Source organism: Ictalurus punctatus, chromosome 14 (assembly GCF_001660625.3).
Source record: "Ictalurus punctatus breed USDA103 chromosome 14, Coco_2.0, whole genome shotgun sequence".
Lineage (NCBI taxonomy): Eukaryota > Metazoa > Chordata > Actinopteri > Siluriformes > Ictaluridae > Ictalurus > Ictalurus punctatus.
In genome coordinates, this window is record NC_030429.2 from 23,084,923 (window position 1) to 23,107,513 (window position 22,591).

The 22,591-nt window shown below is 39.7% G+C and overlaps 1 protein-coding gene and 2 gene segments (V, D, J or C); 2 read left to right on the plus strand and 1 right to left on the minus strand.

Moving 5' to 3' along the window:
• The first annotated feature begins 897 nt into the window (after window positions 1-897).
• dnajc8 (DnaJ (Hsp40) homolog, subfamily C, member 8) lies at window positions 898-10,091 on the plus strand. The gene is made up of 9 exons (XM_017484824.3): window positions 898-1,004; window positions 3,075-3,176; window positions 4,887-4,943; window positions 5,125-5,191; window positions 5,880-5,974; window positions 6,162-6,233; window positions 8,678-8,769; window positions 9,148-9,223; window positions 9,920-10,091. Exons 1-9 carry the CDS (start codon window positions 930-932, stop codon window positions 10,037-10,039), a joined length of 756 nt encoding a protein of 251 aa, XP_017340313.1. The 5' UTR covers window positions 898-929; the 3' UTR covers window positions 10,040-10,091.
• Window positions 10,092-15,817: 5,726 nt separating this feature from the next.
• LOC108274554 (Ig kappa-b4 chain C region-like) lies at window positions 15,818-18,233 on the minus strand. The segment is given in 3 exon segments: window positions 15,818-16,370; window positions 17,325-17,409; window positions 18,075-18,233. Coding segments are annotated over 3 exon segments (555 nt in total).
• Window positions 17,844-19,825, plus strand: LOC108274619 (probable non-functional immunoglobulin kappa variable 6D-41). The segment is given in 2 exon segments: window positions 17,844-18,280; window positions 18,400-19,825. Coding segments are annotated over 2 exon segments (420 nt in total).
• Window positions 19,826-22,591: the final 2,766 nt, after the last annotated feature.

Sequence of the window (22,591 nt, forward strand, 5' to 3'; positions counted from 1 at the left end):
GTTTCGAAATGTCGGACTTGTCTTGCTTTGTTTTTGTGAAGGGAGTAGCTGCTTTAATTTTCTTCTCAACTTCATTTGTTGACTCCATTATTGTTACGCGCCAAACCGGACCTGCGCTATATTTTTTGACCGCCCACTCCCACCCGCAGCAAAGGTAAATCCGCACGCTCCCACCCGCAGCAAAGGTAAAACTGCCCTCTCCCGCAAGATTTGCGTTGGGTCTGGCGGGATCCCAATCCCAAGTCCTCTACTGTGTTGTGCAATGAAAGTGTATTCCCTGGCTTTGTTTTTTGTTCTAATTTTCGAACTGCAATAAAAAAAAACAAAAAACAAACAAACAAAAAAAACAAATAATTTTTTTTTTTTTTTTTTTTTTTTTTTTTTTTAAGAAACAGGCCAGGGGTATACACAGTCCACAGTCATTCACATATACATTACTAGAATGTGAAAAACATTGTGTGTATCTATATATATTACACAATGAGATGGATTTTAAAGCTTTGCTGTAGGAAAAAAAAAAATCCAGATAATATTTCAAGTATTTACTAAAAAAATAAAATAAAAAAAATAAGGGAGGGCTTTATATACAAAACTGTAGGCTACACTTATGTATATAAAAAATATTTAGCTGGAAAAATAAATACATTTATGCAAAAAGACATTATTTATACTTCTATTCAAAAAGGAGAAAAATAAAACTATCCAAAAGAGTTGAACGTATAAACAAAAATAATTTTCTCCAAAATATTGCAACATTCCCAAAAAAGGGTGTGGGGACAGATTCATTCACAACACCCCGAAAAGAGCACAGTGGGTCCTTATCAGGATATATCCAATTTGATAACTCTTTAATTTGGCAAAAAAAATAGCTCTAGGTAAGCGTACTTCCGCTTGCACACGTCACATCCGCAAGGAGGTCTAGGTCCAAAATGGCGGCTTCAGCGGGCGCCTCCGCGGCTCAGAGTAGCACCAGGGATGAGGCATTTGAGACGTTTTATACAGAGGTGAACTCAATTTTTAACGTGTCCATAACAGATTACTCAAAGGCAGCTTCATTTCTGTTTGTAATCCGTTTCATTTAGCTTGACCTTGTAGACTGAGAAGCGTGTTTGGGTGCATACACACTGCGAGTCTGTCAGCGTTAGCTAGCTGCTCACAGTTGCCTGGTTATATCTCCAGCCTGTTTATAATTTTTTTATTCCACGTCATACGTGTCAACGTGCCATTAAACTAGCTGCATGTTCACTAATATAACCTCTAATATATATATAAATATATATATAAAGACGCAGAGCTGTGCCTTGGTTTTAACCGGCGCGTTTGAAACACATCGAGCGCGGGTTGTGTTCCAAACCGTTTCTTATCGGTAGGTGTAGTGCACTATGTAGGGCGCCGAAGCCGCCGTTTTATTCTTACTTAAGTGCGCAGATATACAGTAGGGTGTGTAGAGGCGTTCAGGACACAGCCATCAAGACACACAAATGCCTTCATATCGCTGTTTGTTTCTGTGTACAAGTTTTGTGGATTACCTGTAAAACTGTATCTTCTCCTACATAAAGATTTACATTTAAATTCCAGCTGCCTGCTTTGCTTTGGCTCTTTTCTTAAGTGTATTTCTCTTAACCTGAACCTAATAAGAATTTAGCAAACACAATATATTTGTTTATAATTTCTAATAGTTTTAAACAGTCTTCAGTGGGTCCAGGATTTTTTTTCATTGTAGATTCCTTCTATTAAAAACAAATATATTATGTTACACCTCTTACGATCATAAACACAATCCAGTTATTGAAATATTACGCTCTTGAGTTAAATGTGTATCATAAATTGTTTTTATTTAATCACAGACTATATAAAATATTTCATTTATTTACACACATCCATATACATACTTTACCTTTCCACCCAAAGAAGCCAAGCTAGTTTAGTTGAAATCATATTAACAAGAAGTTTCCTGGTTTTGAAGTTAAATTTGATGTCGTTATTTATACTTGGTTTTATGTTAGAGCTTTAGGATTACACATGCTCAGTTCATCTGCAACAGGAGGTGTGAAAGTTCATGTTCTTCATGTTTAGAGTCCTTGAATGATGGTCTGTTTTTTTTTTTAATGTATTTTTATTTGTTTATTTATTTATTATTTTTTAAAAGTACATTGTCTTTGACAAAAGTCCTCGATTCGGTCCAGTGAAATACTGAACGCTGGGTCCGTATCCAGACCGTGGTCGTCCCTACCACAAGCCCACATAAGCAGTCCAAGGATATATTAATATATTAATGTAAAGTCCCCATGAAATTAAAATGGAAGTTTTGTGGCTTTTAGTATGGATAGGTCAGCCTTAAGGTTATCTATAAGCTAGTGTTGCTCCAAAACAATGCCAATATTTGAATTTAGAAGATCTATGCGTTCAAAATGTACCGTCTGTCTCTACCACGATACGGATCAACAGTTTTGATGACATCATTCTGCACTTCAGCGTCTCATCAGGTTTTCTGTCCAATCAAATGCTCTCTACAATCTGAAGTGTCCCGTTCCCAACAGTTGTAGGTTTCCTGGCTGTGAGGTAAGCTAAACGCGATTGGCTATTTAAAAAAGCGGGACATATTTAGCAACTAATATGTCCCGCCCTGACTTCCTGCTTCAGTGGAAATTTCATCAACACGTCGAATAATGCTACGTGTTTCAAGGCACCACACGGGGAGTTTAACTGTTGAGTGCTCTATTTCTTTGCGGTTGACAGCTTGATCTCGTAGTTGAGTCATGTCGGTTTTTATTGTTGTTCTTCTTTATTGCTTGGAACGAGATGTTGTTTCTCCAGGACCACTTTGCAACACAACAGTATGCAAGACTAGATAAAGTGCAAATTCTCATCAGTGTGATGACTGCTGGTATAATAAATACACCGGATGATAAATACACAGAACATGGGCTGTAAACTGTAAATTGTTGGTAGGGTCGGAGCAATTGGTATACCATCTGTAGCAGCAGTACGTTTCTTATACACTTGTTGACTGTTATTTTCTTATATTCTCTCCGATCACTGTACACATCTTTATTTTTTCTTCCTTCTTACAGGTGAAGCAAATTGAAAAGCGAGACTCTGTACTGACATCCAAACAGCAGATAGAGCGGTTGTTGCGGCCCGGCTCGACGTATTTCAATCTGAACCCGTTTGAGGTGAGGTGAACCCGTCTGTTTGGTGCCTTTATGATGAAAGCATGTTGCAAGTGCACGCGTTTAACCTTTAAATTTATAGTGTTCACACTTACAACCCGTCAATTTAAGGCTCTCTTTTTATATTTTAGGGAAATGTAGGATGTAAATCACCTCTACAAGGATTGATAGCATTACTGTAATTTAACATAAATCATTATCCTGATTTCTGTTGCTCTCGAGACTGTTAGGTTGTTCGTCGTACTTGATGCTGCATGCCTCTAGTATATCTTAGATATATCTTAGTTTGTCATGTGTGGTGCTTTACTTATATATTAGAATTCAATATTTCTAAAATAGAAATGAAATTTTCTGTAATAGAATTCTGATATTTATAAAAGAGAAATGTCTTCAACATTAAATATTTTAGACCTGAATGTAGAGCTGCAAAAACTAATCGATAACAATCGATTATAAAAATTGTTGTCAGCGAATCTCATTATCGATTAGTCGATCGGCATGCGGTATATTTACTCATGTTACTTTTGTTCCAAAAACATGCTTCGGAGATTAAATACTAAAGTTGTGTCCCAAATAACGTACTATACACTTACACTATGCACTATGTACTCTACCGGCTAGTGCAGTGTCTCTTATCCGGGGGGGGGGTAATTGCAGGGGGTCAGTAGGAAAGTTTTTAAAATGTTTAAATAATATTTTATATAATTTTTTGTTTATTAAATGTATCAAAACATTTTCAAATGAGATGTTTTAAAATTAATCAATTTGGTTATTCGCAAATATCACGTTAGCTGAGCTGACGATCGTTCATTGATGAATTTATTTAAAATTTATTTACAAATGAAATGATAATTTGCAAAAACCTCTGAGTGGTAGACAAGTTCAAGTGTCACATTGATGGATAAAATAAACAAAGGATAATTCAGAGAGTCAAATTAAATGTCACACCAACAATAAAATGTAAAAAAATAAATCTTCAAATGTTTTGATTCGATATTAATGTTAATATTATTAATGTTAAATATTAATAAAATAAAGAAACAATATATAGAAATGACTGTTTAATATATAGCCTGTAATTGTTGTGGAGTGAGGGGGTCCTTGTGGATTGTTTGAAATAGTCAAGGGGTCCAAAGCTCACAAAAGGTTGAGAACCACTGGTCTAGTGTATGAATTTTAGAAGGGTAATATAGTATTATATAGTATAGTAATAATATATAATATAGTATAGTAATATTATGGAAATATTTTAGAAGTATGGAACACGTTAGTTTTTTACTAACCCAAAAGTTTGCCCCCATCCAATTAATCGATTAACCGGAAAATAATCGGCCAACTAATCGATTATGAAAATAATCGTTAGTTGCAACCCTACCTGAATGGTATTTTTTAAAATTATTATTATTTTTTAACAACAAATACATTTTCAAAGATGAAACAATATATATTATTGTTAAGATTTTCCCCTGGTATAATGTATTTATAATTTTTGTTTTGTCTCGGCATACCTACACAAGGCCTTTTTTCAATTATAAAAGTGATATTTAGACAAAATAGATGTACGTATGCTCATACAGTAAATATGTTATGCATGAAAGGGTTAAAATGGTAAGTGTGGTTTGTCCTGAGCATCAGTTTTTTTTCTTTCCTCCTCTTATTTATTTATTTATTTATTTATTTATTTATTTGTTTATTTATTTATTTATTTTTTAGGTCTTACAGATCGACCCAGAGGCCACCGATGAAGAGATGAAGAAGAGGTTTCGCCAGGTAAGTTTGGTACTTTTAGTCCTCTCTTTACTCTGTCGTGTATCTACTTCACATATTAATTAATTAATTAATTATTGATTGATTGATTGATTGATTGATTGATTGATTAATTAATTTTATTTATTTTTTAAATATATTTTTTTATTTTAAAATTACTTTTCTTTCTAATCTATTCCTCCAGTTGTCCATTTTGGTCCATCCGGATAAGAACCAGGACGATGTAGACCGAGCACAGCAGGCCTTCGAAGGTGAATCTTCACTCTCTGTTTTCAGAAGTTCTCCTTATTTCTCAAAGACGACAGAAGAAGCGTGCACCTCGGGCTGGCGAAAGAACACATGAAGTTCTGTCGTGTCGGGGTTTTTTTTCATGGTTAAAGTTTTACAAACTGACAGCACGCAGCAGTGTGTGTGTGTGTGTGTGTGTGTGTGTTAGAAGTCACCAAACTTCCATGGTTCCTTCTCCACATATTTGCTTGGTGACTGTGTCCTCACCGTATTAATTTGAACTGAATTATTGTCAGTTTTTAAATGAACTGTCCATAGGGCTTGCGTGTCACGTACAGTGTGGAAAAATACAAGTCATGTGCTTTGGTTGTATTGAATATTTTGTCATCTCCCCTTTAAACCATCCTTCAGTTGACCACATCTGAGGAGGGGATATTTGAGTAGTGGGTCTGAGGATAGCCGTGACACTGGTGTGTGTGTGTGCGTGTGTGTGTGTGTGTGTGTGGCACTGGAACGAGTGTATGGTGTGTATCTTGAATGTATTATTAATCATTTCCATTCACAGTTTGTTAATGACAATGGTCCCAAAATAATATCTGATTTCCTCATCCTAATTAAAACTCAGTAATTGTTTTTCTACAACGCGGTCTACATGCTGGATAACCTGGCAGTGTATTTCTTACCTTCTAACTCACCGAGAATGTTTTGCAGCGGTCGATAAGGCGTACAAGCTGCTTCTGGATCCCGAGCAGAAGAAAAGGGCCGTGGATGTGATTCATGCAGGAAGAGAATACATCGAGCATAATGTAAGAGCTCTCTCTGTGGGATATTAATATCATTCTTAGGCGTGACTGAAATAATTATCACGAGTTGTGTTTATTGTATTGTAACTTTAATTAATAACAGCTCATCTATTTAAATGTGTCCCACTGAGCAGGACGTCGTAGTGAAGCGCTCATCATACGGAGATTTACTGTTTTATTGTGTCGACAGATGAATCAGAAGAGGAAACAGTTGAAGAAAGACGGCAAGTCCACAGTGATCGAGGAGGATGACCCGGAAGTGGTAATGGAGTTTGTCATATTAGAAAGTATCGCATAACTGCAGTCCCAAACCAAGACTCTCTCTGGCGCAATATCTCAAGAACGAGTGGTTGAATGTTTTATAGGGTTTATCTGGAGTTGTGAGTGTAACCAGCAGATGAACTGATTAGATTTCGGAATTGATCCACACAGGGTCAAGATCACCGCAAGGTCAAATGTCTGAAATCCTGAATTTAATATTAATCTCTTAAGGGTGGTTCTGGCATACAAATTACCAGGGCTGGGCGATATATTGATAGAATATCGATATTGTGGTAAGTGATATACGTGATACACTTTTCTGAGATATCGTTGGTATGATGGTTTTTAAAAATTTTTTTTTATAAATAAGTACAATTAAATGGTACCGAATGGATGCCGTCGATTTTTGATGAAAAAAAAATACCGTAATCTTCTTTGTCTTTGTAGGCATTAACGAAACGTACCGTCAAAGTCAGTTTAGCGTATTTTTGTTTATTTGGCTACTGTTTTGCGGACTTTTTGTTAGCTAAATCATATATCGTGATGCACATCGTGTATCGTAGAAATGTCCTCAAGTATCGTGATTTGATATTTTCGTCCTATCGCCCAGCTCTACAAATTACTAACTAGAAGGGCACGACTTGTTCGTTGCGCAGGCTTCACCGTCCGACTTGTTTTTTGGTCAGGATTCCTACAATTTCAATAGTTTATGCACTTCTAGTTGTCTTGTGCCAGATTATACCAAAGTGCCTTGAGGAACAAAGTGGCACGTTTAGCTCCCACTGTGTCCGAAACCTGTCTGACAGCACTGGATATGGCTGTACGATATGTCTATGTATCGTAGAACGATAGAAAAATGCTTATTGATGGATTCGGTGCCGAAAAAGCAACTTTTTATCAAATGATTTACGTCACTAAGACCAGCGCCAAGAGCTACTAGAGGTGCGCTGTAACAAAAACACTCATGGAGGAACGTGACACAGAGTGAAACTCCTCGGAACACAACAGGCATCAGCTCACCTGAATGATGAGGAACTTGTACCTAAACAAGGAGGTAGTTTTGTCGTTTGGATGTGGGTTGGCATTGGTTTTGGGATGTGGATTCTGAATAATTTTGCTGTTCTAATAACTGTGACGGTTAATGAACGGTTTACCTATGGGATGGGACTTCCCTGCAATTCTACTTTTTTCCAGCGGGAGGTGTAAATGCTTTACTGAAGCATCAAAACATTTCCTTGTTGCAGGCCAAACACACAAACACTTGATGTGGAAAAATGTTTACTTTCATTAAAACACAAGTATAGGTTAATCTTTTACGTTACCTGCTAGGCTTTTTGTAGGCTATGTTAGTGCCTTTTAAGGATTTGGTGTCGTTTGAATGTTTTAATATTTATAATTTTAAGTAATTTCATACTATTTATTGATTAGTTGGTGTTCTGTGTTCGACTGGATAGAAAAATGCTATTTAGAATATATGCCAGGGTATTATACAAAGACCGCCCACCTTTGTGTAACTTTACCGTTAGTTTTTGATGATAGAACTGAAGTTGAGGAAGAAGGGTGGCCCTAGCAATCGTCTATTTGCACGTATAGCATGACAAATAATTAACCGCACTTGAAGCTTTTGTAAAAATTAAAAATAAAAACACCCAAAACTGTATACGGTCCCATAACGAAGACCAACTGTATGCCGATACGTGAAATTCTGGAGGGACGTCAGATGGCGTGGCGTGGGGACGTAATGACGTGTGCTGTTAATAGATCTATGTTCTATAACACGTAAAACCTGAACATGAAAGGAGTATTCTAAAAGCGACTCATGTAAACACCTTAATCAGAATATTGTCTTACTCAGAGTAAGGTCAATAATTAGATTACTGCAGTCCATGTAAACGTAGTCATTGTGTTTATCGGAATGATGTTTTTATCTTGAAACTTCTGTACATAGTTCTTGTGCTTGAGGTTTGATTTATTTTCCTTTGTGACAAAATGGAAAGTAAATCTTTTATGTATACAAGTTCGCGTTGTCACGTCCACTGCGAGCAACCAGCCTAAGGAAATGGCGGCGTTAGCAATAGGTTAGACCGCCGTTACGTGAAAAGATAAATAACCAAAACAAAGCTCAACAACCCTGGTGTGTCAGCTCATGTGTCACCTGCTTCATTTGAGGTCATAAAACTTTGTGATATATTAAGTTTTTGTCCATATTGCTCAGCTCCATCACTGGATGTGGTTTTGTGTTGAACTGGTTTCCACTACTTGTTAGATGAGCCTCATTTGCTGAACCGTTCCTTTAATTGCTCCTGAGCAAATCTAATCATTGTTCTACAGATTAACATTATCTGGCTCCAGCTCTCTGGACCACTTCAACCTGTGCAGACAAACTCATTTTATTTAAAATAACTTGACAGCTATATGGAGGCCATAATCACTGTTTTCTCCTAGTTCAGGCAGGCTGTGTATAAACAGACCATGAAGCTGTTTGCCGAGCTGGAGATCAAGAGGAAGGAGAGAGAAGCCAAGGATATGCACGAGAGGTACTCCAGCTGCTCATCCAGCCATCCTTCCTTCTGCCTTTCTGTACTTACCTTGAACAAATATGAGTGCAAAATGCACAAATAATACACACTGTGCGTGTGCTAAATATAATAATTATATTATCTAATTGTGTATGCCATCAATATGCATCAAATGATCACACAGAAATGTAGCATAGTTTGTACACATGGAATAAATATAATTTAAATAATTAGATACATCACGGTACCCACAATATATCAGAAAAGTGTATCGTGATATAATTTAATCACGATAACATTATTATATCATATCATATCGCTCAGCCCTGTTTGTGACCCACTGCATGTTTGTTAGTGTTGCCATTTTTGTGTCGAACCTTATTTTGTTTTCTTCAGAAAAAGGCAACGAGAGGAGGAGATTGAAACACAGGAGAAGGCGAAGAGAGAGAAAGAGTGGCAGAAAAACTTTGAGGTACGCTTAACCTTGGGGAAACTGCTTCTTTTCAGGCATGATGTGGAAACGCTGATTAAATTTTCTTTTAATATTAAATATGAAATTTCTTTAATATTTAAAATATTCTGAAATGCATAGTAATGAATAGGGATTAGGCTTGTGCAATATTGATTGATTGATTTTTTTTTTTTTAAATATCACAATAAATAATTTAATCTTCCGGAGCCTTTAGCCTGCCTTTTGTGGTTTAAGGAGAGTAGGTGAGGTTGTAATAATAACATCAGCTGGATGTTGGATTGTTGAGTGATTCGACATTTTTCTCTGTTGATGCTGATCGGAGCCGGTCAAAAAGTTTTTAAAAACTCTGTATTCCGTCACTTTCTATTAGATGCTGAATACAAACACTGAAAGATTATGAAGGAACGTATGAATGAGCATCATCAATATGCAGCCAAATAATTAAACCATATTAATCTCAGCTTTATCATTTATTCCATCAGTGTCTGTAAAAGGCAATCTCTAGCCGATTAGCTAACTCTAGATAAAGCGACAAACATTGCAATCAGTCACGTTTCATTAATTGAGAAAGTCGATTAAAATCGGATTAATTGTCTGTTAATCAGTGAGGATCGTCTTAACTTAATTAGCAGATAATTTCATCTTTTATTATAATCCCATTTTGTTCTTTTTTTTTGGTCTTTTTTTTTTTTTTAGGATTCGAGGGATGGACGTGTGGACAGCTGGCGAAACTTCCAAGCCAAAGGTAAAAGCAAGGAGAAGAAGAACAGGACGTTCCTCAAGCCTCCCAAGGTCAAAATGGAGCAAAGAGATTAATAATCGTGTGAAGAGAAAAACAAACAAACACACAAACAAACAAACAAAAACAGATGTGGAAGTCCAACCATCTACACCTCCTCTTCTGGGTTTCCCTTCAGGTGTGCATGTGTGTGTGTGTTGCAGGAATGTGACACCCTCAGTCCAGCTGAGGGCGCTGTGAAACAACACATTTATCTCCTGCAGCCCTGTGTAGTCTTTTCTCATCTGCTAGGTGGAAAAAGTCGTCCTGTGGCTGGATGGATGCTTGTCACTGTTTAAATACTCTCTGTCGCAGTGAATTGAGCAGTCATCACAATAGTTCCTTCAGGAGCAATCAGGCTTGTAGTGTCTTGTCTTTTTCTTTCTTTCTTTCTTTCTTTCTTTTTGTTTTTCAGTATGTACATATGTGAGTTTGATGTTAATTGTGCACATGAGGGGAAAAAATGCTTTCTTTTTGTCCTTTTTTTTTTTTTTTTTTTTTTTTTTACCCCGTCACCTAGAATAAAACTTGTTTGTAGCCTACAGTAAAATTTAAAGTTGTTCTTGTGTTTTTCTTTTCTTTTCTTTTTTTCACATGGTCTCTCTCTCCTTTCTAACAGAGTTTTGAAATTTTACCTCACTAGCACAAGTCAGTATTGATGAAACATTACTAATAATTTGGTATTATTGGAATGGAAACCTGTGTAGAAGGGGTAACGATACATCACGATGCAACAATGTGCATTGCGGAAATGTGCGATTTATTTTGTGTAAATTATCCCTCTATTAGTTATGTATCGAGTGCAGTTGCACTGTTTGGACATCCATAAAATGAAAATGTATGTAGCATGCTGGTCACATGATCTCGTGTTTCACCATTGCGAATCATCTGACGGTGTGAAGTGACCGATAGCGCCTGATCACAGCTCCCAACACTCATTATTTGTCAGTCCCTGCAGGATTTTCCGATCATAGAAATGAGCCCAAAATCACGGAAACGCCACAATATTCGGAGGAGGTTGCGACAAAATTTCCACAGATTTTCTGCAGATTTGGGCCAAGACACGTCATGTGACGTCATCACAACACACATTCAGTCAAAGCTGTCATCGATTCACATGCTTCGGGCAATATCACAGTGAAAAGGTCTCATTTACCAACAAACATCACTGTGAAAGGCCGTGCAAAACAATTTTGTGCGATTGCAGTTTCGCCAATTCAAGTATTTTTCTGCAAAAAAGCACAAAAACTCCACAAATAATTTTTTTTTAAACCAGCAGCAAAATCGAGCATTTTTGGCCACAACAATCACAAAAAAACTGCAAAATCCGGTTCAGACTGATGTGTGTTACACAACCAGGTTATAAGAGTTAAACAGAGCTCTTAAGTAGCCTTCAGACGACACCATCGACTCACCGTGCCCAAAGAAGAGGCTGCACTTTAGCCACCTTTGGAGCTCTATCTCCGGGGTAAGATAACGCCTCAATCGCTGCTACGGAGAGAATTTATCAATTTATTCATTTTTAAGATAACCTGTAGTGCATTTTGTTTACCATATTAAACCTCTGTTCCTAGTCATTTTTGATTCATTTCGTTTCATCCAGACAAAAATGCACATTGTTTTGCCTTCTTTATTATTCAGAATTAAAAAAAGGGAATCTTTTAAGTCAGAGTTTATCTTCATTAAAGTTTTGTTAGAAATCAAATTGAATCGAATCGTGAATCCAGTATCGTGAATCGAATCTTGGAGAATGTATCGTTACACCCCTACTTCCTAGTGTTGTTGTTTTACAAGCCAGCAGCCAGGGAATTGTGAGAGATTTTTAAATAGTGTTGAGATTTCTAATTGAAATAAAAACAAGAGTGAACACCTTCCACAAAGAGAAGTGGTTATGTTGACAGATTTTGTGCAAACAGGAAAGAGTTCATATGAAGTTGTTTTGATAAAGTATAAAGCATATGGTGTACCTATATTTAAAATGCTTGATTTAACAAGGAAAGCACCGTAAATACAAATTCTGAGAAATTAGGGTTGTTGTTTTTTTTTGTCGTACTGGTTTCAGTTCTGTTTGCATCATGTCCGTTGTTAAAATGTTTTCTGCATTCAAATCCCATGCTTCAGTGCTCTGGGAGTGTTTATAGCGCTGTGACTTTAACACTTCATGACTGAGAGCTGCTGCTACAGCAACTTCACCCACAGCTACCATGACTTTGATCCCCGTCTTCATCTGGACGCTGATCCTCTGGACTCAAGGTCAGACACTGCTTCATATTTTATCTCTACAATGATCTGTTCATACAAATATACTCACTGTTTATATTATAATATTTCACTTACTTAAAATTTATGTTACATTAAAAATATTTTTTTCAGAATGCAGCGGTCAAGCCACAATAACTCAGACTCCTGCAGTGAAATTTGCTCTTCCAGGAGAAACAGTCACCATCAACTGTAGAAGCAATCCGGCAGTGCATCATCACAGTTCATACGGCCATTATTTACACTGGTATCAGCAGAAACCTGGAGAAGCTCCTAAGCTCCTGATTAAGTTTGCGAATCAGCTACAGTCGGGTTTTCCAGCTCGTTTCAGTGGCAGTGGATCTGGATCTGATTTCACTCTGACAATCAGTGGAGTCCAGACTGAAGATGCAGGAGATTATTACTGTCAGAGTGCCCACAGTGGCAGTGTGTTCACACAGTGTTATAGAGTCGTACAAAAACCTCCCTCAGTCAGATTGTAGAGAGACTGCACTGCTGCAGCTGGGAGCGACTGCAGGTGCTGAGTTGGAGGATGTGATACGACACAATGACACTCTGTGGAGGAGAGGAACCACACCACACTAACTCACAACTCACATTAGAAATCTCTCAATAATCATCACACCACACGGCACACAGTCCATCACGTCCACTACTGTAAGATAAATAGTTTCCTGATTTTCTAGACTGTCATGGTGCAAACTGTTAAAAATAGTTCTATGTGATATTAGTCTTATTTATATTCACTCCCTTTATATAAACACACTCTTCATCTAATATCCTGTAGATAGACGTGATCCACCAGTCACACACACACACACACACACACACACACACACACACACACACACACCCAGAGCCGGTTCTAGATGTTTGGAGGCCCTCCCCCGCACCCCTCCTATGACAACATGTTTTTTACCCCATTAATTTAAAATGTTAACTTTTATTCAACTTTTTTTTGCAGTAATTTGATCGGTAATTTATTTACAGTAACACACAAATCCACTATTTGAGATAAGAAACAGTTTTGCCAACTCTATACAGTAACATGGGGAAAAAAAATACAAGACACCATTACATTGCCAACAAATAATAACAGATGAACACTTCCTGCACACCACTTCAGTAAATAAACATCAGTGCCTTTATGTTTTTTCTAAACTGGGTATGGACAGGATTTCCCCCTCCTATTGACCCTATATAGACTATAGATATAGTCATATTATGTGTTGTAGTGCAATACCTTAAATATGCACTATATACACAAATCAACTGCTAGTGGAAGTGAAAGAGACAAACTACTACACAGAAAGAATAGTTCATTTCTACATAAAATTGTATGCTTATTTTTTATTAAATATAACAATAATATTCATGATTTGAAAACTAAATGAAGTATTATGTTAGAGCAGTAATGTAAACATCAGCATAATTTAGAAGATACACAGACAGTTGAGGAACTTTTAAAAAAAAAAAATACTCGTGTGTATGCTCTTTGATTTTGAATACAAACTTCTTTACTTTTACTTTAGTATTTTGCTCCCGATCCCGACGCAATGTCATTGTACGTACGAATTCAAAGTGTCTGACAGTCTCGATGCGTCCACGGCGCTCACGCTCTTTTGAACTCTGAATAAACCAGCAATTGATCTATCCTGAAATGACTCTGATCGACAGAACAAGGCCCAGTTTATTTTTAGAGTACTGTACAATCACTCCAAAATAGATGATGATAACTCACACACCTGCATCACGAGCTGCACTTTCTTTGCGTGCCTGTTTAGCCTTTCGCTCAGCAGCCCCTGAAGGATGTGTTTGTTTCTACGCCATCATAAGTCACTGACTTAAAGTCAGTCAGCTGCAGAAAAGTTGCAATTTTGTATTTTGTTCATCGTACCCTCTCTCTTCATACATTCAGAGGGTTTGACCCACTTTGAAACGGTAATGTTAACTGGTTTCACTACAGGTGAGTGACAATTCATCTGTATTCAATAGACAAAGAGCGTAACCTTTTCCTGCACATCTTGATTGGTGGACTAGCGTATAGGGAAGTTACGGTTATGAAGCCGCTGCTTCCAATCCCGAGGCTCTAGGCAATTGCCTACTCTGCCTTTAGGTAGTGCCGGCCCTGCACACACTCTACCTATTCATTTGACACAATTCATTTACACAGGTCTGTGTCTGTGAGTGTGATCTGTTGGTTTCCAGAACTTTTGGGGCCCAAAACAAAACCTTCCTCATCAAACGCTCGTGTACAGACTATCATTAATTATATTCAATCATCTTGCTTGTGCAGTCAGAAACATCAACTGAACTCACTAAGATCAGCTGTGACTCTCTCAGGCATGGTTTATTACCTTGTTTTTTGTTTTAATCGTTTGAACATACAGCATGGGGTGCACGGTGGTTTAGTGGTTAGCATGTTTGGATCACGACGCCAGGGTTGGGGGTTCGATTCCCACTGCTGCCCTGTGTGTGGAGTTTCCTCTGAGTATTCCGGTTTCCTCCCCCAGTCTAAAGACATGCATGGTAGGCTGATTGGCGTGTCTGTAGTGTATGAATAGGTGTGTGAATGTGCTCTGCAATGGATTGGTAAGCTGTCCTGGGTGTACCCCGCCTTGTGCTCCCTGGGATAGTCTCCAGGTTCCCTCTGACCCTGTGTTATAAGTGTTATAGATAATGGATGGATTAGCTACACTAGCATTTTGCTCAGTAGAGGGAGATTTCAGACTGGAGGATGAAATCTGAGTCAGGATCAGCTTTGAGACTCAGGGAATGTTACCTGCTCCCTGGTTTTGTTTCCCCTGGATCACATGAACCTATTTCAACAACAAATGTATTAGTGTTTGTCCTCACTTCTGTGTAATTTCTTGCTGTTTGAGGTACCACGTGCTTGATTAGTGTTTATGGTGTCCTCATATTGCCTAACTCACAGGTTCCTAACCCTGGTCCATCCATTGTCCACCCCAATAACCCCAGTCCTGCACATTTCAGCACTTCAGTGTGTTACTGCAGACAAAACACTAAAATGTGTAGGACAGGGAACACTCCAGGACCAGGGATTGGAAGCTGTGGGCTAACTGATACATTCTAGGTACATACTGATGTTTAAAGTGTAACGTGTCTCTTGGTGTGGGGGAAATTCACTGTATAAGGAATAATTGTGATTTTTTGTAACTGAATATTTATTACACTTCAGTGTGAGTAACATACAGGGGTACAGTCGTGATTAATACACTAGGTGTAACAGCATTTCCAACACCATCATACCAGTCCCCAACTAGCAGATGGGTGAAAGTAAGATGAAATTTCCCACAAGCTCTTTTAAACATGCTTTCTCTCCATTAGTTCAGGCTGAAGACAATTCAATATACAGGACACTTAGAAAATTCTACAGCCAAAGGTTATATAGTTATATTTTATATACTACATGGTGTAAAACCAAGTGTTAATATTATTATTATTATTATTATTATTATTATGTATTTTTCATATACTGAGAGATGCATTGGTGATTTGTGTACGATGTGCATAATCAATAATGTGCAGCAAAAGTGTTTACTGATTCAAAAGGCTTTTATTAATAATTCAAAGCAGGACATTGCAGTGATACACACACTTAACACATATTTAGGTGATGAGAAAAAGAGCTGAGTTAAAGTGAGGAGTGTGTGAGCTCACATGTCAATAACTCAGATGAAATGATGAAAGTGGGACATTTGAGCAGTAAAGGCCACATGGAGCACACAGTGAAGCAGTAGAAGGTGAGATGAGTAACGTGTGTGTGAGCTCACAGCTCTCAGCACTGCTCTGTGTTCACTGTGCTCACCACAGGTGGTTGGTTGTCCTTGGAGGCCTCACAGGTCACCACCTTGTTCCTCCACTGCTCCGGGTGGAGGCTCAGCGTGCTGCTCCAGCTGTAGAGGCCGTCCGCCTGCAGAACTGCGGTGCTGTGGCTCTCCCCCGAGCTCCAGCTGCTCCCATCAACCTTCCAGCTCAGCCTCCAGTCTGAGGGGAAGCCCTTGTAGGCCACACACACGAGTGTGACCTTCTCCTGCTGCAGCTCCACACTGGAGGGGGGCAACACCGTCACACTGGGCTGGGTGAGGCCTACACACACACACACACACACACACACACACACACACACACACACACACACACAATTGAGACAGGAAGACACAGCTGTCAGTCACTCAGGCTTCGTTTCATCTCGCTGTGTGTGTTTCACTTCCCTTTATATCTTACAGAGCAGAACTGAGTTCAGTGGAGCATCACAAACGTTTCACATTCAATTCAAATACTTTTACATCTTAAATCTATAATGATTTATTTTACTGTGATCGCTGGAAGTTCAAATCTAACTGTACAGTATATTCAATAATCGGAATATTATTTATAAAATCATTTTATAATATGAATAAACAACATTTAAAATACAAAATATTTATTATTTAAGTAAATTCAGTTTATGCTTCCACATTTAACTCTGTTTATGGACTCACAGTCTGTGAGATATTAAATATACTTAAATATAGTTAGTGTAATTCAACAACAAAAAAAGTCAGTAATATACACAAACAACAAATTCTATTTTGTTTGTCGATTTAAATTAAAATGAGCTACTCGCACTAAAGTCAGATACATTTTCTCAAACTTCTAAAATAAGAAAAATGAGAAACAAAATGAACACAATTTAATTTAGTCAATAATCTGAACACACTCCATTTCAGTCATTAGTCTGAACACACTCCATTTCAGTCATTAATCTGAACACACTCCATTTCAGTCATTAATCTGAACACACTCTATTTCAGTCATTAATCTGAACACACTCCATTTCAGTCATTAATCTGAACACACTCCATTTCAGTCATTAATCTGAACACACTCCATTTCAGTCATTAATCTGAACATACTCCATTTCAGTCATTAATCTGAACACACTCCAATTCAGTCATTAATCTGAACATACTCCATTTCAGTCATTAATCTGAACACACTGCATTTCACTCATTAATCTGAACACACTCCATTTCAGTCATTAATAAACAGGTTACTTACAGCCCACAGACAGTTTAGTTCCTCCACCGAAAGTGCACCACAGTGATACAAACAGGTTTAGTGGCCGTACAAAAACCCTGCTGCTCTAAACTCACTGCTCTCTCCATCCATTTAAACCTTGTATTACAAAACAGCTACAAAACACCAACTTCTGTTCACATCAGCTGATTAATACACTAACTCTCTGACTGTTTTTATTACGTTTTAGTGTTTTTTCTCTTTTTAAACATCAAGATTGTCAGTCTAAACTGAGGATGCAGCTAGGGAGTGATTCACACAAATAAATTACACAAACTAAAAGCTGAAAATTCACAAAATGTAGATCTGCAAATGCACAGGTTTTACCCATAATGCATCACTGAGTAAAAATGCTGTTGTACTAATGATGAATTTGCAATATACGACTGAATGTGTGGAGCTAAAGTGAGAATAATTCTCCACTCCTTCTGTAGACTGATAGAAAGTTATGATATGTTTTTAAGTCCTACAATAATCTAATCATTCATTTACATTCAAAATATTAGTGTGTATTTACTCACTGCCAACACTGATGCTGCTTCTTCCACCATAAATCCACTACAGTGAGAAACTCATTAACATTCAGTTCAAACACCATCCAGTGAAAGTTTAAGCTTCTCTCTCTAATTCACTTATTTATGCATCTTAGACCTAAAAGTATCTTCCAGAAAATCTCCATCTGACCCCAGAAGCTAAATTCACACAGTAACTCTGTAGTGGTGTGAGATTTACAGTAAGATTGGGGGAATGTGGTAAAGGCGTCTCCATACTTAGAGGACACTTTGCATTGGCAGCACATGCTTCAGTGGTCTGGGAGTGTTTATAGCGCTGTGACTTTAACACTTCATGACTGAGAGCTGCTGCTACAGCAACTTCACCCACAGCTACCATGACTTTGATCCCCGTCTTCATCTGGACACTGATCCTCTGGACTCAAGGTCAGACACTGCTTCAGATTTTATCTCTACAATGATCTGTTCATACAAATACACTCAATGTCATAATATTTCATCTGCTTATATTATAAGGTGTATTGTTATAATTTTTTTTTTTTTAGAATGCAGAGGTCAAGTCACAGTAACTCAGACTCCTGCAGTGAAATCTGCTCTTCCAGGAGAAACAGTCACCATCAACTGTAGAAGCAATCCGGCAGTGTACAAGGACTCAGATGGTGAATGGTTACACTGGTATCAGCAGAAACCTGGAGAAGCTCCTAAAGTCTTGATTAAACTTGTGAATCAGCTACAGTCGGGTATTCCAGCTCGTTTCAGTGGCAGTGGATCTGGATCTGATTTCACTCTGACCATCAGTGGAGTCCAGACTGAAGATGCAGGAGATTATTACTGTCAGAGTTGGCATTCCATCTCTGGCTACTGGTTCACACAGTGTTATAGAGGCGTACAAAAACCTCCCTCAGTCAGATTGTAGAGAGACTGCACTGCTGCAGCTGGGAGCGACTGCAGGTGCTGAGTTGGAGGATGTGATACGACACAATGGCACTCTGTGGAGGAGAGGAACCACACCACACTAACTCACAACTCACATTACAAATCTCTCAATAATCATGATATGAATACTGATTATTTAGTGTTATATTCAATTAAACATTCAATTAAATACCTTCAGCAAAGAAAGATTTAGGATTAGATCTGAAGGCCTTTATCAGTCTTTACAAGGAATAGATTATATTAATATACATATGAATTTACCTTCTACCTCATTTGCTTATATTATTTCTCTTTCTGGCCGCTTGCCGATAGAAAACCAGTAATGCCCCATGTACTGCCATGGAATAATGGTGATGCACTCATCCAAATCTGGCTACCAGAACACAGACACAGCTCAGTCATGGTGAGGCAGTATCTCGAGCAGGAACCACAGCTTAGAGTTGGTCTCCTTTAAACCCAAAATTGAAATGGTGCACAAGCAATACATATGGTTAATTGTCTCTTAGGCATTGTTCTAAAAAATACTTAATTGAAGGATGTACTTTTCAGGTTTTCTAGATGGTTGTGGTTCTAGTTATCATAACTGAAACTGTTTGGTGGATTTCTTTTTTAGTCTCTATCACTTATCCTGCCGCCATTACTATCTCTGATATCAGTCACTGTTATTAATCTATTCTCAGACTTAGTTTCTGTCTCTATAACATGACCTTCTTCAATTGCCTTCTGACACAAAATACTTTAACCATTTTGGCCATCGTCCTCATCCATCCTTCTTCATCTCTAGGTATCAGCGTTACCCTGCTGTATTTTTCAGATTTTCACTTTGTATCCTGCACTCTTGCTCTCCCTGCCCTTCATATCACCCTCTATTTGTACTGTACCTCTCCCCCACTTCCTGAACCCTCCACTCTTTCTCTTCTTCCTCCATAAATTCCAACACCCTAGGTTTCTGCACAGATCTCAGCATGTCTAGCAGACATCTCATAATGAATGACAGGTCATCAGCTGAAACGTCGGGGTTACGCATGTAACCCTGTTCCCTGAGAAGGGAATGAGACGTTGCATTTAGCATAACAGTATGGGAACGCCCTTGCGCGCGTGACCGGTATCTGAAGCTTGTGTAAAATCATGCCTCTACTTATAGGCCTGCCATGATCAGGTGACGTGGCAAATAAATGCGTTGCATGATATATATATATATAGCACTTGTGAACCACTCTGCCAGCCTCTATTATCTGAAGCGAAGACGCAATTCACAGGCCTGCCCTGGTATGACAAAGCTATGCAACGTCTCGTTCCCTTCTCAGGGAACAGGGTTACATGCGTAACCCTGATGTTGCCTTTCAAAGGGAACTTCGACATTGCATTTAGCATAACAGTATGGGAACGGGAATACCCACTCCGTCATACCGAGGGTACGGCCTGTTCAAAAGGACCCAAGCCCGAGGGTCACTGCAAGACACTCAAGCCAGGGGTGGAATGAATATCCAGGCTGTAATAACGAATGAACGTGTGTGGTGTAGACCATCCCGCAGCAGCACACACATCCTGTAAGGATACCCCTTTGGAGAAAGCCTTCGAGGAGGCGACCGCCCTAGTGGAATGAGCTCTTATGCCCAGAGGTGTGGCGAGACCGCGCACCTCGTAAGCCATAGAGATTGCTTCCACTATCCAATTAGAGATGCGCTGCTTTGACACAGCATCACCTTTACTATCGCCGCCAAAGCAGACCAGCAGCTGCTCCGACTTACGCCACTGGCCGGAGTGGTGGACGTAAGTGAAGAGAGCCCTTACTGGACAGAGCAGGTGCAGCCTCTCTTGTTCCGGTGTGAGGAACAGAGGAGGGCAGAAGGCCTGCAACACCACAGGGTGGGCAGCCGATGTAGGCACTAGGCTATCCTAGGCCGGAATATAATCCGGTCTAGGATACAGGAAGGCCTTGGCTAGTCCAGGGGCAAAGTCAATGCAGGAACGGGCAACAGAGAAAGCTTTTAGATCTCACACTCATTTGAGAGATGTCAGGGCCAGTAGAAGAGCTAACTCTAGAGTCAGAAGCTTCACAGAGACTGACTCTAAGGGCTCAAATGAGGCCCCTGACAGACCTTCCAAGACCACAGAATGGTCCCAGGAAGGTATTTGCAGCCTGCAGATGGGCCTCAGCCGTCTGACACCACGCATGAACCTCGGAGTTAGAGGTTGTTGCCCCACAGAGGCTCCATCAACAGGGGCGTGGTTGGCCGAAATGGCGGCCACGTAAACCCTGATTGTAGAAGTAGCCAACCCTGCTGAGAAACGTTCTTGTAAGAACTCCAGGACTGTAGCTATTGCACAGTTCACTGGGTCTAGCTAACGTTCCTCACACCACAAGTCAAAAAGCCGCCACTTGAGCGCATACAGGTTCCTTGTGGATGGTGCTGTAGCATTTAACAACCTCAGTTATGAGACCAGAATCTATGAGTTGGTGCCCCTCAGGGGCCATGCCCACAGTTTTCATAGTTCTGGCCGAGGGTGATAAATCAGCCCTCCGGCTTGAGACAGTAGATCCCTGCGGATGGGAATCTCCCAAAGAGTGCCGTCGAGCAGGGAAATTATCTCTGAGAACCATATTCCAGCTGGCCAATAAGGTGCTACTAGCAGCAGACGTAGACGGTCTTGGCGAACTCTCGCTAGAACTTGTGGGAACAAAGAGATAGGGGAGAAAGCATATAGACGTGACCTTGGCCACATGTGCACCATGGCGTCCAGCCCCAGTGGTGCAGGAGGAGTGAGGGCGAACCACAGCGAGCAGTGTGTTGTCTCATCGGAGGTGAACACATCCACTTCCGCTTGCCCGAACCTCCGCCATATGGACTCCACCACTTGTTTAGGGAGCCTCCAACCACCGGGCCTCAGTCCCTGCCTCGACAGGATGTCTGCCCCTACATTCCGGCTACCCGGAAAGTACATTGCACTCACTGACAAGAACTTTCCATCTGCCCAGAGAAGGATTAGCTGCGCCTGCCTGAACAGGGGGAGTGAACGTAACCCTCCCTAGTGGTTGATATATGAGACCACCGCTGTGTTGTCTGACACAACTAGCACATGGTGGCCTGTCAACTGAGGAAGAAAGAATTTCAGTGCTAGGAATACGGTCCGCATCTCTAGGCGATTTATATGCCACTCCAGATGAGGGCCGCTCCAAAGACCGTGAGCTGGACAGCCATTTAAGACTGCACCCCAGCCCGTGAGGCACGTGTCTGTAATTACCGTCTTGTGGTAAGGAGACACCCCTAGAGTGTGACCCGAGGCTAGAAACTATGGGCACCTCCAAATACTCAGAGCACGTAGGCATCGCCGCGTGACACTGATCACTCTCAGAGGTTTCATCCTCGGATGAAACCCTCGACTTTTCAGCCACCACTGAAACGGTCTCTGCACTGGAGAAAGCATACTTTTCTTGTTCAACCTGAGCCCCAAGCTCCTCATGTGGGCAAGAACAACATCTCAATTTTGAACTGCCTGTTCCCTGGATCGTGCTAGAATTAACCAGTCGTCCAGGTAGTTTAGTACGCGGATGCCCTGGAGTCGCAAGGGAGCCAGAGCAGCATCCATGCACTTTGTGAAGGTGTGAGGGGATAAAGCTAGCCCGAAGGGAACAACCCGAAATTGGTATGTGTTTTCTCCAAATGCAAACCTCAGGAACTTCCTGTGACTGGGCGATATTCCTATGTGGAAATATGCATCTTCCAGATCTATCGTCACAAACCAGTCCTCGGACTGAATATGTGGCACGATAAGTTTGAGCGCCAGCATCTTGAACCT

Bases quoted from the DNA above. Each gene is read 5' to 3' on its own strand.
- dnajc8 (XM_017484824.3), top strand. From the start codon at position 930: ATGGCGGCTTCAGCGGGCGCCTCCGCGGCTCAGAGTAGCACCAGGGAT. The intron at 3,177-4,886 runs GTGAGGTGAACC...TTTATTTTTTAG, and splicing joins TCAATCTGAACCCGTTTGAG to GTCTTACAGATCGACCCAGA. The intron at 5,192-5,879 runs GTGAATCTTCAC...AATGTTTTGCAG, and splicing joins AGCACAGCAGGCCTTCGAAG to CGGTCGATAAGGCGTACAAG.